The sequence below is a fragment of the Megalobrama amblycephala genome, linkage group LG3, assembly GCF_018812025.1.
Source record: "Megalobrama amblycephala isolate DHTTF-2021 linkage group LG3, ASM1881202v1, whole genome shotgun sequence".
In the NCBI taxonomy this organism is placed as follows: domain Eukaryota; kingdom Metazoa; phylum Chordata; class Actinopteri; order Cypriniformes; family Xenocyprididae; genus Megalobrama; species Megalobrama amblycephala.
The window spans coordinates 61341623-61361055 of NC_063046.1; the positions used below are offsets into that span (position 1 = coordinate 61341623).

Sequence of the window (19433 nt, forward strand, 5' to 3'; positions counted from 1 at the left end):
TTCTTGGTGGAGTTCACACATGAGGAACTATGGCAAAAAACGTCAGCTTGCTTTTTTGGTTGGAAATTCGGAAAACAGATTCTCTCACTTATTTCTATCCCAGCCAAGGAATGGGCACGTGTACTCTGGGTTCAGGCCAAATTGTGAGTTCGTAGCCCTCCCCTCGGACAGCACACCAAATACGCATATTATATTCTATATACGATTAAATGCAGTGTTGGGCACGTTACTTTAAAAAAGTAATTAGTTATAGTTACTAGTTACTTCTCACAAATAGTAACGGAGTTAGTGAATTACATCATTATAAAAGTAACTAATTACCAGGGAAAGTAACTATTGCGTTACTTTAAAAAAATAAAAAAATAAAAATATGCCAAATAAATTGAATGCCCCCAATATTACATAAGTCTAAGAATAAATTATTCTTGATGCGACTCCTGACTCATGATCCGCTCTTGCTCACGACATGAAATTTCTCTGTACTGTGTTGGTAGCCATTAAAGAAAACGTAGTGTTTTAAATCCATTTATTCGATTATGAAAAGTGTGAGTAATGCATCATAAGATGCGCAAATATATCGGGAGACATGGAGTGGGTCAGACATGATTTTAAACACTTCATTAAGTTTTGTTTTATAGAAAGCCTCTCTTTAAAGTGAATTTCGTTTTGTAAAAATTGTATCTTAATTTTAATCAATGTTTCATCAACCAATTGCTTGGATTTAATATATAACAAGCAAATATAGTAGACAATAAAATCATGACATGGAGGCGCGGGCGCGGGCGCGATCACTGGCGCGTGAACTGGAGCGCGTCTTAAATTAACCGAAACTCAGAGGCTGCTTGCCTCGCAGACATGAGAAATATATCTATAGAATGCTTGAAATATCTACTTTAACGAAAATGAAGTAATTAAACATGAAAAGAAAGAGGCTACTCTGATTATGTAGCCTAATCCGAATGAAATGTGCGTTATCTCTCTAGGCGCGTCCATATGAGCAGATGATCAGCAATGAGAATCAGCAATGTCAACTTCATCTTTGCAGCCGATACTGATTCAGAAAACATTACTTTATTAATAAACAATTAAAATGTCTCCTTGCTGTTTTTGTCACACTCATAATCATTACTTTTACCGGTTCTTTATGGCAATTATGCGTGCCCTTGAGTGCTATATAGTAGGGATGTCCCGATCAGGTTTTTTTGCCCTTGAGTCCGAGTCCGAGTCATTTGATTTTGAGTATCTGCCGATACCGAGTCCCGATCCGATACTTCTATAATACATCAAAAAAAGAATAAAGAAGAGCGAAAAAAAAACAGATCCAGGACGTTCCTTATTTTTTATTTAATTACAAACAGAGCACTTCTGTGAGGTAGCTTAAACAATCAAGTAATAAATAACATAAATTGTGCACTTCACTTCACTTTAGTGCAACAGCAAATATAAAAAAGGCTCATATAAAAACAAATATATTTGGTTTGATTTGGGTATGCTGCAGTCTGTGTAATAACTAAAATAATGTTTATATATATCATATTTTCTGGCTAGTTTACTTTAGTTTTTTATAATACACCATACTTTAACCCAAACTGAATAATAAAAAACAAGTTTAAATGGGTAAATCTTCTATTATTATTTTTGATTCTTAATTTTTTTTTCTGTCATACTCAAATTCTTGTTAAAACACATTAGACATGCGTATTGTGTGCATTTTGAACACTTTTTGTGTGAAATTATATTTATTTTGTCCATCAAAAGTGTGCTTTCACTTTAATTACGCGTCAGCAGCGCAGCGTGTGTCTCAATCAGCTCCCTAGTTCAGTAGTCACTGATCAGGGTATCAGCCACATTCACTTTCATTATATACTGATTCACGACCTAAAGAGCTAGGGAGCTGATTGAGACACAGGGATAGACTCGGTGCCGAGACGATCGCGGCACTGCTGCTTAAGCTGGGCATACACTGTGCGATATCTGTGCGATTTCAGCAAGGTTACCAACTCACACTGTACGAGTAGATCGCGCGCGATGGAAAGCCAAAACGCACGATTCATGTGCTCACACTATGCGGTCCGATGGTCGAGACGTGACTCGACTGCTCACACTATGCGTTTGAAATATGCACGATAAACCCACGTCCCAGATGCGCCGATTGACAATATGTTTCCAGACATATCGTCAAAAGCATCAGCTATGGATATCAAGAGGATTTAGCATTTCCAATTCATATATTAAATAATAATAATAATAATTAGCATATTATTATTATTATTAGTAGTAGTAGTAGTAGTATAGGGTAGGCCTATTTATTATTAAATTAATATTACAATTCATTTAGCCCGCAATATTTCATAGCGCATCACCGCATACGCGCTGCGAGGATAATAAAAGATTTGATTAGCTTATAATTACTCCTCATTGAAAATTATTTAAAGACATTTATACAATGAATTAAAGGCATATAATTAAAATTATTAACAGCAGCCTATCTGTGTCCGAAGACTGCAATAATCAGTCAATGAAAAGCAGCTTCACTTCAAAAACAACTTGTTTAATACGAAATACTTCTCTTCTCATTTTTTCCACTCACTACATATCGTTTATGGGCCACAAGAGAAATATTAAGAAAATTAATTAAGACATATAGCCTACCGTTATCAGGTTGAAGTAGGATTTATCTCTCGTTGTCTCTGAGAGAATATCGAAAGCTCGTCGGTTTACTTTTATTTTCTGTAATTGACAGGTGGTTGTGACGTCTACATCGTCATAACTCTTGCGCAAAGTTTGCACATTGCTTGTGTAATATAAAGTAGACTGACTCGCCTTCCTGGTATAAAATGGGAAAAAAAATTCCTATATTGCGAGGTGACATTTTTCTTTATCACCAATTGCCAAATGATGGACAACAGTTCACATTTCCGCATTTAATAAAATTAAGTAAATATTAAATAGCCTACATGAGTAAATATAAAGTGAAAAGCGAAACATGTAAATTAATGATCAAGAAAATTAAGAGGCACCGGTTATGTACACCCAGGTGGCATGAAAGACGTGGATTTATCCATCATGCAACACGAACTGGAGGTAAGCAACATTTTGCTAAATTGCAGCTATTTTGATAGCTACAGAAAGATCTTTCTCTTTTCGTTTTCTTTGTTGCTGCATTGAAGATTGGTTTAATTTCTTTTTCGCGCAGGCGCTGTCACAGAAACGGTCTCTGTGGCTCCCTCTGATCGCCACCTGAGGGCGCCGTCACCGGAATACTGACTGTTCTCTGAACTACAAATCCCACACCACGTACCTGGGCTGATTACCCACCACCTGTTGTGCATTATCTGGACTATTTAAGACTCCATTACCCCATCATGCTTCGCAAAGTCTTGTTTTGCCGTGCATACAATTCTAAGTGTTTACCCCTGTCTATTGATATCCTGTGTTTGACCTTGGACTGCCTACTCACTCAGATTCCTGTCTGCCGCCTGCCTAGTTTATTACTGCCTGTCTCACGGATTACCCTGTTCAGCCTGCCGCCTGCCCTGACTATCTGCCTGGTATTGTTATTGATTCCTGTCTTGCCTGCGTTACACCTGTTGCTATTGTCTGACCATTGCCTGTACGACTACGATTGTTATTAAAGCTGCACATGGATCTCCCCGAGTCTGCTGCCTCGTTACAGAAGACTTTGCCGAATCTCGATCCAGCAGCCATGCATCGGTTGTCAACTGAGCTGTCCACCCAGGCCAGTGTACTGGCAGTCCACCAGCAGCAACTCACACGTTTAACCTCTGTTACCGAGGAGTTGGTAAAGACGCTGCAGAGCATGCGGATGACGCACGCCGAGTCTGGTCCGCCAAGCGCCTCAATCATCGTCAAGCCAGATGGGCCCTGTTTTTCACTCGATTTCAATTCAATGTTACTTACCGACCTGGCACCAAGAACACAAAGGCTGACGCTCTGTCACGGCAATTTTAATCCAGTCTCACTCCACCATCATGTGAACCCATTCTGCCCTCTACAATTGTGCTCGCACCTGTACTGTGGGACATCATGTCCGAGATAAATGAGGCTCAACAGGAGGAGCCTTCTCCGGCAGGGTGCCCAGCTTCACTCACTTATGTTCCTGCTGCTCTCCGTCAGCGAGTGATTCAGGAGGTTCATAACTCACCCAGTGCAGGACATCCAGGCATAACCGCGACCACACAACTTGTAACCAACCGTTTCTGGTGGCCAACCCTGTCTTCTGACGTCAATATCAGCCTCACCTCTGGGTACCATCCACAGTCCAACGGGCAAGCTGAGAGGCTCAATCAAGAACTCATTCGGTATTTACGCTCCTACTGTCACCAGAACCAGTCGGATTGGAGTAGATACCTGTTCTGGGCCGAATACGCTCAAAACTCACTTCACAAACCTGCCACAGGCGTCACCCCATTCAAGTGCATCCTAGGCTTTCAACCTCCTTTCTTCCCATGGACCGGGGAACCCACTGACTTACCTGCTGTGGATCATTGGCTACAACGTAGCGAGGAGGTCTGGAATGAGGCTCACGTTCACCTGCAGAGGGCAGTACGGCGAACCAAGGAACAGGCCGATCGTGGTCGCCGACCGCCACCTGACTACAGACCTGGCCAGATGGTTTGGCCCGGAAGAGAGGTCCTGGGTCAATGCTGACGACATACTCGATCCAAATCTCATCACGGATTTCCACAGGACCCATCCGGAGCGTCCGGCCCCCCGACCTCGTGGAAGACCTCGGCGTCGCCAGGCTCCTCGCTTCAGGAGCCGCTCGCAGGGAGGGGGCTCTGTCACAGAAACGGTCTCTGTGGCTCCCTCTGATCGCCACCTGAGGGCGCCGTCACCGGAATACTGACTGTTCTCTGAACTACAAATCCCACACCACGTACCTGGGCTGATTACCCACCACCTGTTGTGCATTATCTGGACTATTTAAGACTCCATTACCCCATCATGCTTCGCGAAGTCTTGTTTTGCCGTGCATACAATTCTAAGCGTTTACCCCTGTCTATTGATATCCTGTGTTTGACCTTGGACTGCCTACTCACTCAGATTCCTGTCTGCCGCCTGCCTAGTTTATTACTGCCTGTCTCACGGATTACCCTGTTCAGCCTGCCGCCTGCCCTGACTATCTGCCTGGTATTGTTATTGATTCCTGTCTTGCCTGCGTTACACCTGTTGCTATTGTCTGACCATTGCCTGTACGACTACGATTGTTATTAAAGCTGCACATGGATCTCCCCGAGTCTGCTGCCTCGTTACAGGCGCAGTGGGGGGAGAAACACAGAGTTTAGGCAAGTCGGCTCGTAGCTCTGCTTCAACTGTGCGATATCCTCACGAGGGGCGACCAAATTTCTGACATGCCAGAAATTCATCCGACCATGCGATTGCCAGTCAGGAGAGGTTTATCGCCACTCGTTTCCCCGTGTACACTGCACGACAAACGACACATGACAAAAACAGAAAATCGGCCCGACTCAAAAAAGAGTCGCACGAGTCAGAATTCGGCTCAAAATCGGACGAAAATCGCACAGTGTATGCCCAGCTTTACGAGCTGCTCCTGCTGCCTGTGTGAATGCATCCATTGGTTGACATGCACGCTGAAAAAAATATGCGCTACTCACGCGCCGCTTACGCTTGCAGTGTGAAACAGGCCTAACTCTGTGCCACCGCATCACTATAGATGTGTTAAAAATAATGAGAATATATATATATATATCCGAATCCTGATCGGGAGGTAACGTCCGATTCCGATCGAGTCTGAAACCACATGATCGGGCCCGATTTCCGATCACGTGATCGGATCTGGACATCCCTACTATATAGCCTATATTATGTAAACGCTCCTTATTATGGTTTATTCTCTCCCGTATTTAAGAAATTAAATTAATATAAATGTGGTTAGTCAACTAATAGCTTAAATGAACAACTACTAGTCGACTAGAAAAAAACTCATTTCACATATTTTCGATCAAGTGTCATGGGGCAGGCCTTTCAGGCTACACCCACCCCTAGAACCCGTACCACCCTTGGGGAGTCGGACAAAGGCCAGACAAGGACGACAGACAAGGCTTCAAGTAATACTGTATTTTATGGAGTATAAAAAGGGAATTTAAAAATGGTGAGTCTTCTGGGCAGGGTCGTCCGTCCTGTGGACCCGCCGGAGACCCACAGAGTACGATATAGGGGGGTGCTCTGGGGAGTGGCTTCGCTGCCTTTCAATAGGAGAGATAGGTCGAGGCTCACACTGGGAGGAGCCTACTGCAGGACCGTTCAGGTACGTATTTCAGGTGACGTACTCCCTTCTTCCCTGAGGGAGGACGGGTCGGGATTTACGACCAGAGGGTTTATGATGGAACAGTTAAGGTACGTGGTTTGAATACGTACTCCTCTTCTTCTACAGATGATAGATAGAAAACTGACGGCTGAGAAGCTCCACTACCAAGCAGTCCAGGAAGTATTCCAATATAAAATCCTCTTGAAGGACCGGCAGACACAGAGCTTACCATAGGAGAGGTTCACTGCGAAGCAGACAGGTGAATACACAGATACATAATCCTCTTCATTCAGCAATGACAGTCAAAGAACTTACAGCTGGAGGAGCTTCACTGCAAAGTAGTTAGGCAAGTATTCAGGTATGACTTCCTCTTGAAGAACTGGCAGACACAGATCTTACAATAGGAGAAGTTCACTGCAAGGCAGGCAGGTGACTACACAGTTACGTAATCCTCTTCTTCAACAATGACAGACAGAGAACTTACAGCTGGAGGAGCTTCACTGCAGAGCAATCAGGTGAGTATTCAGGTATAACTTCCTCTTGAAGGACTGGCAGACACAGAGCTTACAATGAGAGAAGTTCACTGCAAAGCAGGCAGGTAAATACACAGTTACGTAATCCTCTTCTTCAATAATGACAGTCAGAGAACTTACAGCTGGAGGAGCTTCACTGCAGAGCAATCAGGTGAGTATTCAGGTATAACTTCCTCTTGAAGGACTGGCAGACACAGAGCTTACAATGGGAGAGGTCCACTGCAAAGCAGGCAGGTAAATACACAGATACGTAATCCTCCTCTTCAACAATGACAGTCAGAGAACTTACAGCTGGAGGAACTTCACTGCCAAGCAATCAGGTGGGTATTCAGGTGTAACTTCCTCTTGAAGGGCTGGCAGACACAGAGCTTACAATGGGAGGAGTTCACTGCAAAGCAGGCAGGTAGATACACAGATACGTAATCCTCTTCTTCAACAATGGCAGACAGAGAACTTACAGCTGGAAGAGCTTCACTGCGGAGCAATCAGGTGAGTATTCAAGTATAACTTCCTCTTGAAGGACTGTCAGTCACAGAGCTTACAATGGGAGAAGTTCAGTCTTAGAACGTGACAGAAAGCTCAGATAAGCAGTGGACATCCGGCGGGTTTAGGTTCACACTTCACACATCAAAACAGTGCATCACATCACTTCATCACTGCAATTCAACACTCAGTGGGAAATACATATATAGATGGCCGTCGCCCATTTCTGACCTGGCATTCACGTCAGGAAGTCCCTTAAACAAGGAAGAGGATGGAGATCGATTGAACTACTCACAGTCTCTCCCAACCAATCTTACTGTCCAGCGATTTCCTCCTTCCGATTGAGTCAACGTGCTCTCTCTCCCAAACTCACAATGCCATGCCTGATTGTCAGTCCCACTTCCTCTTCTCCACCGCTCACTCTTCCTCCGAGATTCACAGTCCCCACACAAAAGAAACAAAAACCGCCTCTTTTAGTGCATCCTCTCTCCTTTTATCCTACCCTAAGGGCAACGTATCCCAATGTGCACCGCTGCCGGCAATCTTCACTAATCACCCCATTCGCAGGGATTTTGCGCTAAACCGGAACTAGCCCGGTGTTCCGTTGTTATTGGTCCGGCGGGAGGCAATCGCGGCGGACATTAGTTCCGCCTTGACAGTTGGAATTTTTGTCACCTCGTGACACAAGCATCAAAAAGGGTATTCTGGTTTGAGCTCGTGCTTCGCGCGCATGCTCTGACAGACACACACACAGCGCATCATACATTATTATCAGTTTAAAATTATATTTGTGTATGACTAACTGCAGCACACACCAGAGAAAAAAACTTTGCAGGTCCTATGGCTGAGAGAGAGCTTACTCGGATGAAAACCGCTTCAGTGAGCTCAATTATAGTAATGCGGCATTTTTTTTGTCAGTAACGCTAACGGCGTTGTAACGGGAGAAAAAGTAATTTGTTTGATTACTCGTTACTGAAAAAAGTAACGGCGTTAGTAACGCGCGTTATTTATAACGCCGTTATTCCCATCACTGATTAAATGTAAGTGCAAGCTTGTGAAGTTGAAGTACTGGTACTTTTGCAAACACTGTTTCAGACCATCATCACACCTGGAGGGTGTTCCCATAGCATCAGCTACTGACACAGCGTCTTGTTCCTCTCTCAGGGAACCAGGTTTACATATGTGACAGGATGCTTCATTGTGCCAATTGAATCTCTTTTTCTCACAGTAATTTTTAATACATGCGATGGAAGAACAAGAACGCTCTTTCAGTCCTCTGACGAGTGGTTTGATGTGGACACGGATGGGACTGTAACACTGAAGAGACGAGTGGATCTTCTTGAAGGACACAAGGTGTTTTCTGTGCACGCTTGGGACTCCAGTGGCAAGAAGCACACGGTGTCTGTCAGAGTTGAGCGTGTCCACCATCATGAGGACCATCACATGGACACGGTCATGAACATCTCCTCTCCACAGGTACAAACAAGTTCCTTCAAGAAACTGCTGTCAGTACAGTACAAGACTGACCTCTGTTGGACATTTCAGTTTTTATGTGTGCTACTTTACTATGAACATATTCAATGATCAGTTTCTGTACATGTTTAGGACTAATTATTGGAGATGTGTGATAAAATCATGAAATGTCCAATCCCTACTGGTGAATGTAATTTGTCTCAGCCCTCTCTGATCATTCTCAAACACAAAATGAGTCTGATGATATTTCATTTATGCAGAACTGAAGCCTAAAATAAGATTGCATAAGCTTTTACGCTTTTTTTTTATATTCTGCTCCATTTATTACATGTAATGGAGTAATGTACTGCAAGCCAGGAAGCAAAGAGGTCCTGAATCACCCTAAATTGGATTATTGAATAGGGACTGAAACATTTTATCCTCCCTATATATTAATACTGTTGCAGACTGATATATACTGATATAGCCATTGGCTAGTAAACATTTTGAGATGCAAAAATTATCCAAATATTTGATGGCTTGTGTGTTTTAAATTGTATCAATTGTTGCTCATTGTATTTTACTAACTTTCTTAGATGGAATCTCCCTCTGATAATCTGGTTCTGATATTTCCAAAGTCTTCGACGGGTCTAAAGAGAGCAAAGAGAGGTTGGATTATTCCTCCAATCAATGTACTTGAGAATAGCAGAGGTCCTTACCCAATGAAGCTGGTCCAGGTGAGTGGAAGTCATGAAGGGAATGTTCAAAATTAGATGAATGAGAAAGAGATTTATCTGTTATTGACTTTGTTCTCTTATTTCTTTCTGTATTTAGATAAAGTTGGACTATTCTCTTGAAGCTCAGATGGCATACAGGATCACAGGTGAAGGAGCAGATCTGGACCCTAAGGGGATTTTCACTATAGACAGATTATCAGGATATCTGTATGTGACTCGATCACTCGACAGAGAAACAAAAGCTTCATACAGAGTAAGATGATTTTTAGTTTAACTTTTAAAATCAATAGTTAGTTCTTGATGTATTTCAGTGTTGGACTCATTCTTATTTTTTGGAAATCTGTCATCAGTTAATCAGATAAAAAGGACCTGTGAAATGTATTGACAGTTTTCTTTTCATGTGTTTGCAGAGATCTTACTTTTTTGTTTTTAATAATATTTGTATATATTCTAAAAATTAAGTCAGTTTTCTCTGAGTAAATTTACATATTGATGTGTCAAAGCTAACAGACATGAACTAAAAGAAACTACTCTAATTTTGATTTGTGTTCAAACCACCTCAGATATTTGTCTCTTAACATGCCTGTATTTCTTCTCCTGTCTTTAGATTATGACTCATGCTACTGCAGTTGATGTGAATATAGCAGAAAAGCCAATGGAAATTATTGTAAGTGTGCTGGACCAAAATGATAATATGCCTTTTTTTACACAAAATCCACTCAATGGAAATGTTCCTGAAGCTGCTGAAATAGGTAGGTGTATGGTGCAGTTTCTCAGTGAAATTGTTTTTAGCAGTTTTTCCCCAAATGCCTCTTCAGCTCGTACCACCTAATCAGTCTTTATTCTTCTCTCACTGAAGGTCATGAGTTTATGTCAGTCACAGCCACTGATGCAGATGATCCAGAGACTGACAATGCAGAAATCAGATACTCAATTGTCAAGCAAGAACCAGAATCACCAAATCCAAACATGTTTCAAATCAACTCTGTTACTGGAGGAATTCGTGTGAATTCTTCAGGTTTGGACAAAGAGGTGAGAAATCTGATGAATGGATCTAACAGTGATGAAGAATGATTTAATGTAAACAAACTTACCTGAAAACATCTTCCCTTTCAGAAATGGTCCAAATACACTTTGATAGTTGTTGCTGCTGATATGGAAGGAAAAGGTTATTCAACCACTGGCACAGCTGTTATTACTGTGACTGACAGCAATGATAACGCACCTCAGTTTGATCAAACCTCGGTAATGTATATTGATATATTCAGAATGTTATAACAGTGTTTTAACTTTATTAATACTTATATGCACCATACCTCTCTTTGTTTTAGCACACTGTATCTGTCCCAGAGAATAAAGTAGGAGCTGAAGTGGCCAAACTTACAGTTACTGATGGAGATGAAGAGGGATCTCCTGCCTGGTCAACCAAATATCGCATTATTAGCGGGGACAAGGGTGGGTTTTTCAGTGTCAGTACTGGACCCAGCCAGCTAGAGGGCGTCATCACCACTGTAAAGGTACTGTGTGTTGCTCATGTGTTTGTACAGGCGATTGGTTGTGATGATTTAACTTTAGTAAAAGACACTTTCTTTTCCATTCAGCCTCTGGACTTTGAGAAGAACAAGCAATACATTCTGTCTGTGATTGTTGAGAACGATGAGCCGTTTGTCGGTTCTTTGGCCACTTCCACTGCCACAGTCACGGTGAATGTAGAAGATGTGAATGAGCCTCCAGAGTTTAATCCAAAGGAGAAGATTATTTACAAACCTGAAGATTCACTGATTGATAGTGAATTGGTTTCTTATACAGCCACTGATCCAGATATTGGAAATCCACAGAAGATAATGTAAGAAATTTTGAAATTATTTTTCCCCTCCAAAATTTCATTCCATTTGTTAATTCTGACTGATTTCTCTAGAGATTCCCAGATTCTGTAGAACAATAAAAATCCCATAGATACTTTTTATGGACCTTGAATTAAGTGTTGTTGTTGTTGTTGTTGTTTCTTGAATTATCAAACACTAGCTCTAGTAACCACTGAGAACCATCTTAGAAACTGTCTAGCAGCTACAGGTCAAGGCCTATATCTCTTCCAATATCAAGTAATTTCTACATAGACTACAAGACTTTGTCAAATCAACATTAAGTTGTTCTTGCTGAACATTTCTAGTTTTAATCTGTATGTTTTGGTTCCTCACAGGTATAAAATTGGCAATGATCCTGCCGGCTGGCTGAGTGTAAATCAAGACACCGGAATTATTAAAGTCAGGAACCATATGTATAGAGAATCTCATAATCTCAAAGATGGCAAATACACAGCTATCATTTTGGCCATTGATGATGGTAATTTGTGTTTCTTTTAAGAGCAGAAATCTTGTTATCATTGCCTTTTTCTAATGTCTCTGCTTGTGCAGGTGATGCTCCAGCGACAGGCACTGGGACACTGGTAATTGAACTGGAGTACGCATTCTGTTTGCGATGATCAACCCTGTGCCCACTTCTGCTGTGAAGAAATAAACAAGTTTAAATCCAAAACAGAAGTTTATTTTATAATTAGAGGACATAAATGACAGCACTCCCAGTATATGTTTAATGAATCATCACCAATCCTTCTTAAGAATGTGAATCTGTCAGCATAATAGTTAAGATTGTGTAAAATTGATCTGTAAAAGCAACCTGTGTGTTTGTGTCAGTGAATAGTAGAAACAAGTCAATTCACCTTTATTTCTATAGCACTTTACAGAATACAGATGGTTTTAATCCAGCTTTACAGTGATAACAGGAACATTTTTCAATGATGCAAATAAATTTCAGCTGTACAGCAGCTTATTGTCCAGCTGAAGTCAGGTCAGTGTTGATTCAGTTCTGTTGTAAAGATCATCAATTATTAAACTTAATCTATAAAGCAGTTCTGGAAAAACAGTGATGTCATCGTCCAGCTCATTTCAGTTCTCATCCATCAGTGTCAGTGCAGTCAAATCAATAATATTGTTGAATATTTAGTATTCCCAACTAAGCAAGCCAGAGGTGACAGTGGCGAGGAACCCAAACTTGTGACAGAATGGAGAAATAAAACTTGGGAGAATCCAGGCTCCGTCTGCGGGCCAGTTCTCCTCTGGTAAATGAACAAACACAGTGTGATTATGATTCAGGCTTCATCCCATCAGAAATCAGATTGTGGATCCCAAAACCACTTTTGCTTGAAACTAAAGTTGTGTCCATTGCATGAATGTTCATCCACATCTATCATGATATCAACTTGGGGTACTGTATGTTTACCTTACAAAATAAACCGGTGGGGGTGGAATGGAATATGAATTGTCAAACAAACTCGAGATTCATGTGAGAACACATACTCGACTTCTCAGTCCCATTTTAAGTAAATTTTAAGTATCATAGCAGAACTCTGCCATCGTAACTTCATTGAGTTGAGGCTTCAGGTCTCCTTCCACTTCCAGTTACTTCAGCTGTAGATTAGTAGACTCTACTTACATGTTATAGTAAAGCACATTTAAATCATTTAAGTACATTGTAATTCAATTGTTTAATGTTAAATCCTGGCACACAATGAACGTTTAACATCCAACCTAATTAGTTGCATTTAGCAATTTTATGCACTTATCCATGTATGATATTCTTATTTTAATAAAATCCCTTTCATTACATGTCTTCCTTGTGTTGATAATACAGAAAGCCTCTACAAGTTAATATCTCACAAATCCTTGGTCCGATGACAAGCTCATTCAAATTTATTAAAAAATAATTTAAACAAATTTTTTTTGTGTTCTCACAACAATATTAATTTGGCTCAACCTATGAGAGCCACCAATTTCTGGTGTCCTGTGTGAGAAAGCAGACCACAAACAGTTTGTTGCCCTTTTTTGCATCGAATCAGTCTGCTGTCACCGCCGAAGAATTGTCGACTTCCTCTTTCAGGAGCCAATCACTTCCTCAGTTTAAGCAGTTTAAGACACCTCTTCTGCAAGAACTTAAGCACTCACACATCAAAAAAGTCACGCATACACTTACACACTTCCACAAAAAGCCTTTTCTTCTCAGCATTTCTTCTCTTCTCTAATTTGATTCCTAATCTAGTTGTCAAATAAACCTGACATTGTATATTATGAATATTGTCGGCTCCTTGACGTTTTTTTGCTTTGGATAAAAGCATCTGCTAAATGTAGTAATGGTGTATGAAGTTTTACAACTAACATCAAATAATGATTTTTTCTTTTTATGATTTAATCAAGTCCCATTTACCAATATACTAGGATTATTGCAAAATGTCTGTTAGATGTCTGTTCAAATCAATAATGTGAGCTCTGGTAAGAATATGCTAGTCTCACGAGAACCAAGTTGTGTACAGCAAAGGAAATCCACGCAAATTGTTTGAGCTATACTCTACATTTTATTAGAGTTAAAATGCTGTTTTCTTGTGAATATCCGGGTTGCTTCAACAAAGCTAAAGTCTTGTGATTACGTGTGCCGACATCAAAGGGAGATGCTCCATTTCACAAATTCCCTGCAAAGGATCCTGAACAATTGAAGCTATGGCTGCTCGCTATTTGCTGGGATGTAAATACACCCGTGGAAAGTTTTTTAATCTCTATATACAGTGGTGTGAAAAATTCCTTTGTTTTTTTTTTATTTTTTTGCATGTTTGTCACACTTTAATGTTTCAGATCATCAAACAAATTTAAATATGAATCAGAGATAACACAAGTAAACACAACATACAGTTTTTAAATGAAGGATATTATTATGAAAGGAAAACAAAATCCAAACCCACATGGCCCTGTGTGAAAAAGTGCTTGCCCCCTGCTGTTAAAACATAACTGTGGTTTATCACACCTGAGTTCAGTTTCTCTAGCCTGATTACTGCCACACCTGTTCGCAATCAAGAAATCACTTAAATAGGACCTGCCTGACAAAGTGAAGTAGACCAAAAGATCCTCAAAAGCTACACATCATGTTGAGATCCAAAGAAATTCAGGAACAAATGAGAAAGTAATTGAGATCTATCAGTCTGGAAAAGGTTATAAAGCCATTTCTAAAGCTTTGGGACTCCAGCGAACCACAGTGAGAGCCATTATCTACAAATGACGAAAACATGGAACAGTGGTGAACCTTCCCAGGAGTGGCCGGCCGACCAAAATTACCCCAAGAGTGCAGCGACGACTCATCCAAGAGGTCACAAATGACCCCACAACAACATCCAAAGAACTGCAGGCCTCACTTGCTTCAGTGAAGGTCAGTGTTCATGACTCCACCGTAAGAAAGAGACGGGGCGAAAACGGCCTGCATGGCAGAGTTTCAAGATGAAAACCGCTGCTGAGCAAAAAGAACATAAAGGCTCGTCTCAGTTTTGCCAGAAAACACCTTGATGATCCCCAAGACTTTTGGGAAAATACTCTGTGGACTGACAAGACAAAAGTTGAACTTTTTGGAAGGTGTGTGTCCCATTACGTCTGGTGTAAAAGTAACACAGCATTTCAGAAAAAGACCATCATGCCAACAGTAAAATATGGTGGTGGTAGTGTGATGGGGCTGTTTTGCTGCTTCAGGACCTGGAAGACTTGCTGTGATAAATGGAACCATGAATTCTGATGTCTACCAAAAAATCCTGAAGGACAATGTCCGGCCATCTGTTCGTGACCTCAAGCTGAAGGACAATGATCCAAAACACACCAGCAAGTCCACCTCTGAATGGCTGAAGAAAAACAAAATGAAGACTTTGGAGTGGTCTAGTCAAAGTCCTGACCTCAATCCAATTGAGATGCTGTGGCATGACCTTAAAAAGGCCATGTGGGTTTGGATTTTGTTTTCCCTTCATTATAAAAACCTTCATTTAAAAACTGCATGTTGTGTTTACTTGGGTTATCTTTGATTCTGATTTAAATTTGTTTGATTATCTGAAACATTAAAGTGTGACAAACATGCAAAAAAATACAAAATCAAAACACTTTTTCGCACCACTGTACAATTTAAAATTGAAAACTAGCACCACTCGGTATTACACCAACCTGACTGTAAAACAAATAAATACAGCTAGCCCACACCAATAACAACATAATATACAGACGCACAAAAAAATACTTACTCCACAGACTGTGTACCACCAGGTCCTTCAGGCCTTGGTTGACACCTCCAGTTTATATGAGGTAAGGAGAATACTACTTCAAATACATTTTGGCTCAGCCAAAGCAGAAAGCCTTCATATTGTGTCATACAGCAGCGTTCAGTCCTCTCACCGGCAGCATCAAAAACTTCTAAAGGAGGCATGCCAATTCGTGGCAGCAAACGCTTTCAGCCTCTGTTGGTATAGCTTCGCATGTCCCGGATGAACACCACCACAGCGGAGCGTTGCATTCACACAGGGCGCTGTTTGCGCCGCTGCTCCGGCAGCCTCCTCCATCTCCCGGAGTTCCTGGTCAGTATTCCGGTTCAAACAAATATGGCTGGGCAAAAAACTCTGTCTCCTCTTGGTTTATATCAATCCTCTGACATTTTTCTTTAAAAATTGTAGTTTTGTACTTTTAATTAGTGACTGGTATTTTGTTTTGCTCTCTCATCTGCACTTCCGTGTTCGTCACCGGAGCTCACACTGCTCCTGCTTCCTAAGTCACAAGCTGGGACGCCACTCTCGCGTGAACGAGCGTATGACAGTTAGCATAAGCTAGAGATTACATTTTATAACGTTTTAAATATGGATGTTTTTTTCACACAAACTTATTTCTTTGCTTCCGAAGGCCTTTATTAACCCCCTGGAGCCCTGTGGACTTATTTTATATTGGATGGGTGCAATTATTTGGACACCAATTATTTTGGGGCACCATCCACTCCCATTATAAAGCATGGATTATCCTGGACATTATTTAACATAACTCCAAATGTATTTGTCTGAAAGAAGAATGTCATATACATCTAGGATGGCTTGAGGGTGAGTAAATCATGGGGTAATTTTAATTTTTGGGTGAACTATACCTTTAATATTGTACTGTTTATTAGTTTATCTGTTTGCCACTAATAGAGCATCTTTTCCTCGATTTTATGGTCTCTAACAATTTTGAGTTAGAAAAGTGAATTTGGTGCTAGAAGTCAAAATAAAATCAATGTAACAATAAATTTATGCAGGGCTATATTTAATTTTGTCAGACTTATCCCTGGATTCACAGATAAATGCTTAAGCTAGTCCTAGACTAAAATGCATGTTTGAACTGTTTTAACTGAAAGCAACTTGTACTGACATAACTTAATAATAATAATAATATAATTCTTCTTCTTCTTCTTCTTCTTCAAAGCTACTTAAATGCTAGGCTAAGCCCTATCTGTGAAACCGGGCCATAATGTGTTATTTATTGAATTCATTGTTATGTACTAGGCCAGATCATATTTTAATTGTACTGAATCTCAGCCTAAGCAAAACATATTAGCACCAGTCTTTAACCAGAAACCCAAACTTCAGTTCACCTGTCCTGAATGTATTTGGATCGTATGAGAGCGCACAGAGAAAACCTGACTCAGTTGGGACTCATTAGAGTAGAAGAGTGAGGAAACAATCAATGACTTTGTCCATCAGATTGATCAGATATGCACGGGTAGAAAGACAGATGAATCAAATGCAGAATTTTACATTGATTTGTTTGAATTTATTACTAAGAGTTTTAAAATGTACACCTTACTTGGCTAGTTCTTTTAACTGAGCTCTTATAACTACCCAGTGTGAAAGCCCCTAATGACCACACAGAGTCAGGACCTTGGTTTAATGTCTCATCCAAGGGACGGTATGGTGTTCATATCAATATACTGGAGCATTGGGACCCAGACAGACCACAGGGTGAGCGCCCTCTGCTGGCCTCACTAACACCTTGTGTGTGTGAAACATCATTTGCAATTTCTGTGCTTAACTGCTTTAGTGTCTGGTGGGAAAATTTGAGAGAATTGGAGCGTGATCTTTGTGGCTGCGTTACAACACACTTTTAGCCCAAAATTTAACTGTTCAGAGAAAAAAACAAACAAACAAACAAACAAAAAACAGAAAATTTTTATTAGAAAGTGGACTTTAACGACTGCAAAATGCCACAAGTACAAACCCAATTCCAAAAAAGTTGGGACAATGTACAAATTGTGAATAAAAAAGGAATGCAATAATTTACAAATCTCATAAACTTATATTTTGTTCACAATAGAATATAGATAACATATCAAATGTTGAAAGTGAGACATTTTGAAATGTCATGCCAAATATTGGCTCATTTTGGATTTCATGAGAGCTACACATTCCAAAAAATTTGGGACAGGTAGCAATAAGAGGCCGGAAAAGTTAAATGTACATATAAGGAACAGCTGGAGGACCAATTTGCAACTTATGAGGTCAATTGGCAACATGATTGGGTATAAAAAGAGCCTCTCAGAGTGGCAGTGTCTCTCAGAAGTCAAGATGGGCAGAGGATCACCAATCCCCCCAATGCTGCGGCCAAAAATAGTGGAGCAATATCAGAAAGGAGTTTCTCAGAGAAAAATTGCAAAGAGTTTGAAGTTATCATCATCTACAGTGCATAATATCATCCAAAGATTCAGAGAATCTGGAACAATCTCTGTGCGTAAGGGTCAAGGCCGGAAAACCATACTGGATGCCTGTGATCTTCGGGCCCTTAGACGGCACTGCATCACATACAGGAATGCTACTGTAATGGAAATCACAACATGGGCTCAGGAATACTTCCAGAAAACATTGTCGGTGAACACAATCCACCATGCCATTCGCTGTTGCCAGCTAAAACTCTATAGGTCAAAAAAAAAAGCCATATCTAAACATGATCCAGAAGCACAGGCATTTTCTCTGGGCCAAGGCTCATTTAAAATGGTTCTTTTTGGAAAACTGGGACGCCATGTCATCCGGACTAAAGAGGACAAGGACAACCCAAGTTGTTATCAGTGCTCAGTTCAGAAGCCTGCATCTCTGATGGTATGGGGTTGCATGAGTGCATGTGGCATGGGCAGCTTACACATCTGGAAAGGCACCATCAATGCTGAAAGGTATATCCAAGTTCTAGAACAACATATGCTCCCATCCAGACATCGTCTCTTTCAGGGAAGACCTTGCATTTTCCAACATAACAATGCCAGACCCCATACTGCATCAATTACAACATCATGGCTGCGTAGAAGAAGGATCCGGGTACTGAAATGGCCAGCCAACATTTGGCGCATCATAAAGAGGAAGATGCGACAAAGAAGACCTAAGACAGTTGAGCAACTAGAAGCCTGTATTAGACAAAAATGGGACAACATTCCTATTCCTAAACTTGAGCAACTTGTCTCCTCAGTCTACGTTTGCAGACTGTTATAAAAAGAAGAGGGGATGCCACACAGTGGTAAACATGGCCTTGTCCCAACTTTTTTGAGATGTGTTGATGCCATGAAATTTAAAATCAACTTATTTTTCCCTTAAAATGATACATTTTCTCAGTTTAAACATTTGATATGTCATCTATGTTGTATTCTGAATAAAATATTGAAATTTGAAACTTCCACATCATTGCATTCTGTTTTTATTCACAATCTGTATAGTGTCCCAACTTTTTTGGAATCGGGTTTGTAAGTTCTATTACCTGTTTGTGGTCAGTCAATAGTCGTGTGTGGTGTCCAAGTTTGTAAATAAAGACTAAATTACAGCTTCTGATATATTTGTTTAGCGATTTATTTCATTCATCTCCCTCTCGCTAGTGTAACTTTGTATTGTGTGATGTAGTCCAGTGAAGGCGTGTTTAGGGTGGGTTTTACAGGAGTGCTGCGAGGCTATTGGCCTGACAGTGGAAACGCGGTTGATTTCGGCCTCTGTACTTGCGCTGACCAGTGGAAAATTGGCTAATGGGTGAAGATGGCAGAAAAAGACTGTACATTCACGAGATAGACGTATGCGCGTTACTTCGA

The 19433-nt window shown here is 40.7% G+C and overlaps 1 protein-coding gene across 1 annotated transcript in view; it reads left to right on the plus strand.

Moving 5' to 3' along the window:
* The window catches only part of LOC125265855 (protocadherin-16-like), a 204641-nt gene that overhangs the window by 175713 nt on the left and 9495 nt on the right, over positions 1–19433 (plus strand). Inside the window, exons 11-16 of the mRNA XM_048186393.1 lie at positions 8537–8784; positions 9357–9497; positions 9595–9750; positions 10105–10249; positions 10357–10529; positions 10614–10726. Of these exons, the coding sequence (XP_048042350.1) occupies positions 8537–8784; positions 9357–9497; positions 9595–9750; positions 10105–10249; positions 10357–10529; positions 10614–10726 (976 nt within the window). The remainder of the gene's footprint in view (positions 1–8536; positions 8785–9356; positions 9498–9594; positions 9751–10104; positions 10250–10356; positions 10530–10613; positions 10727–19433) is intronic.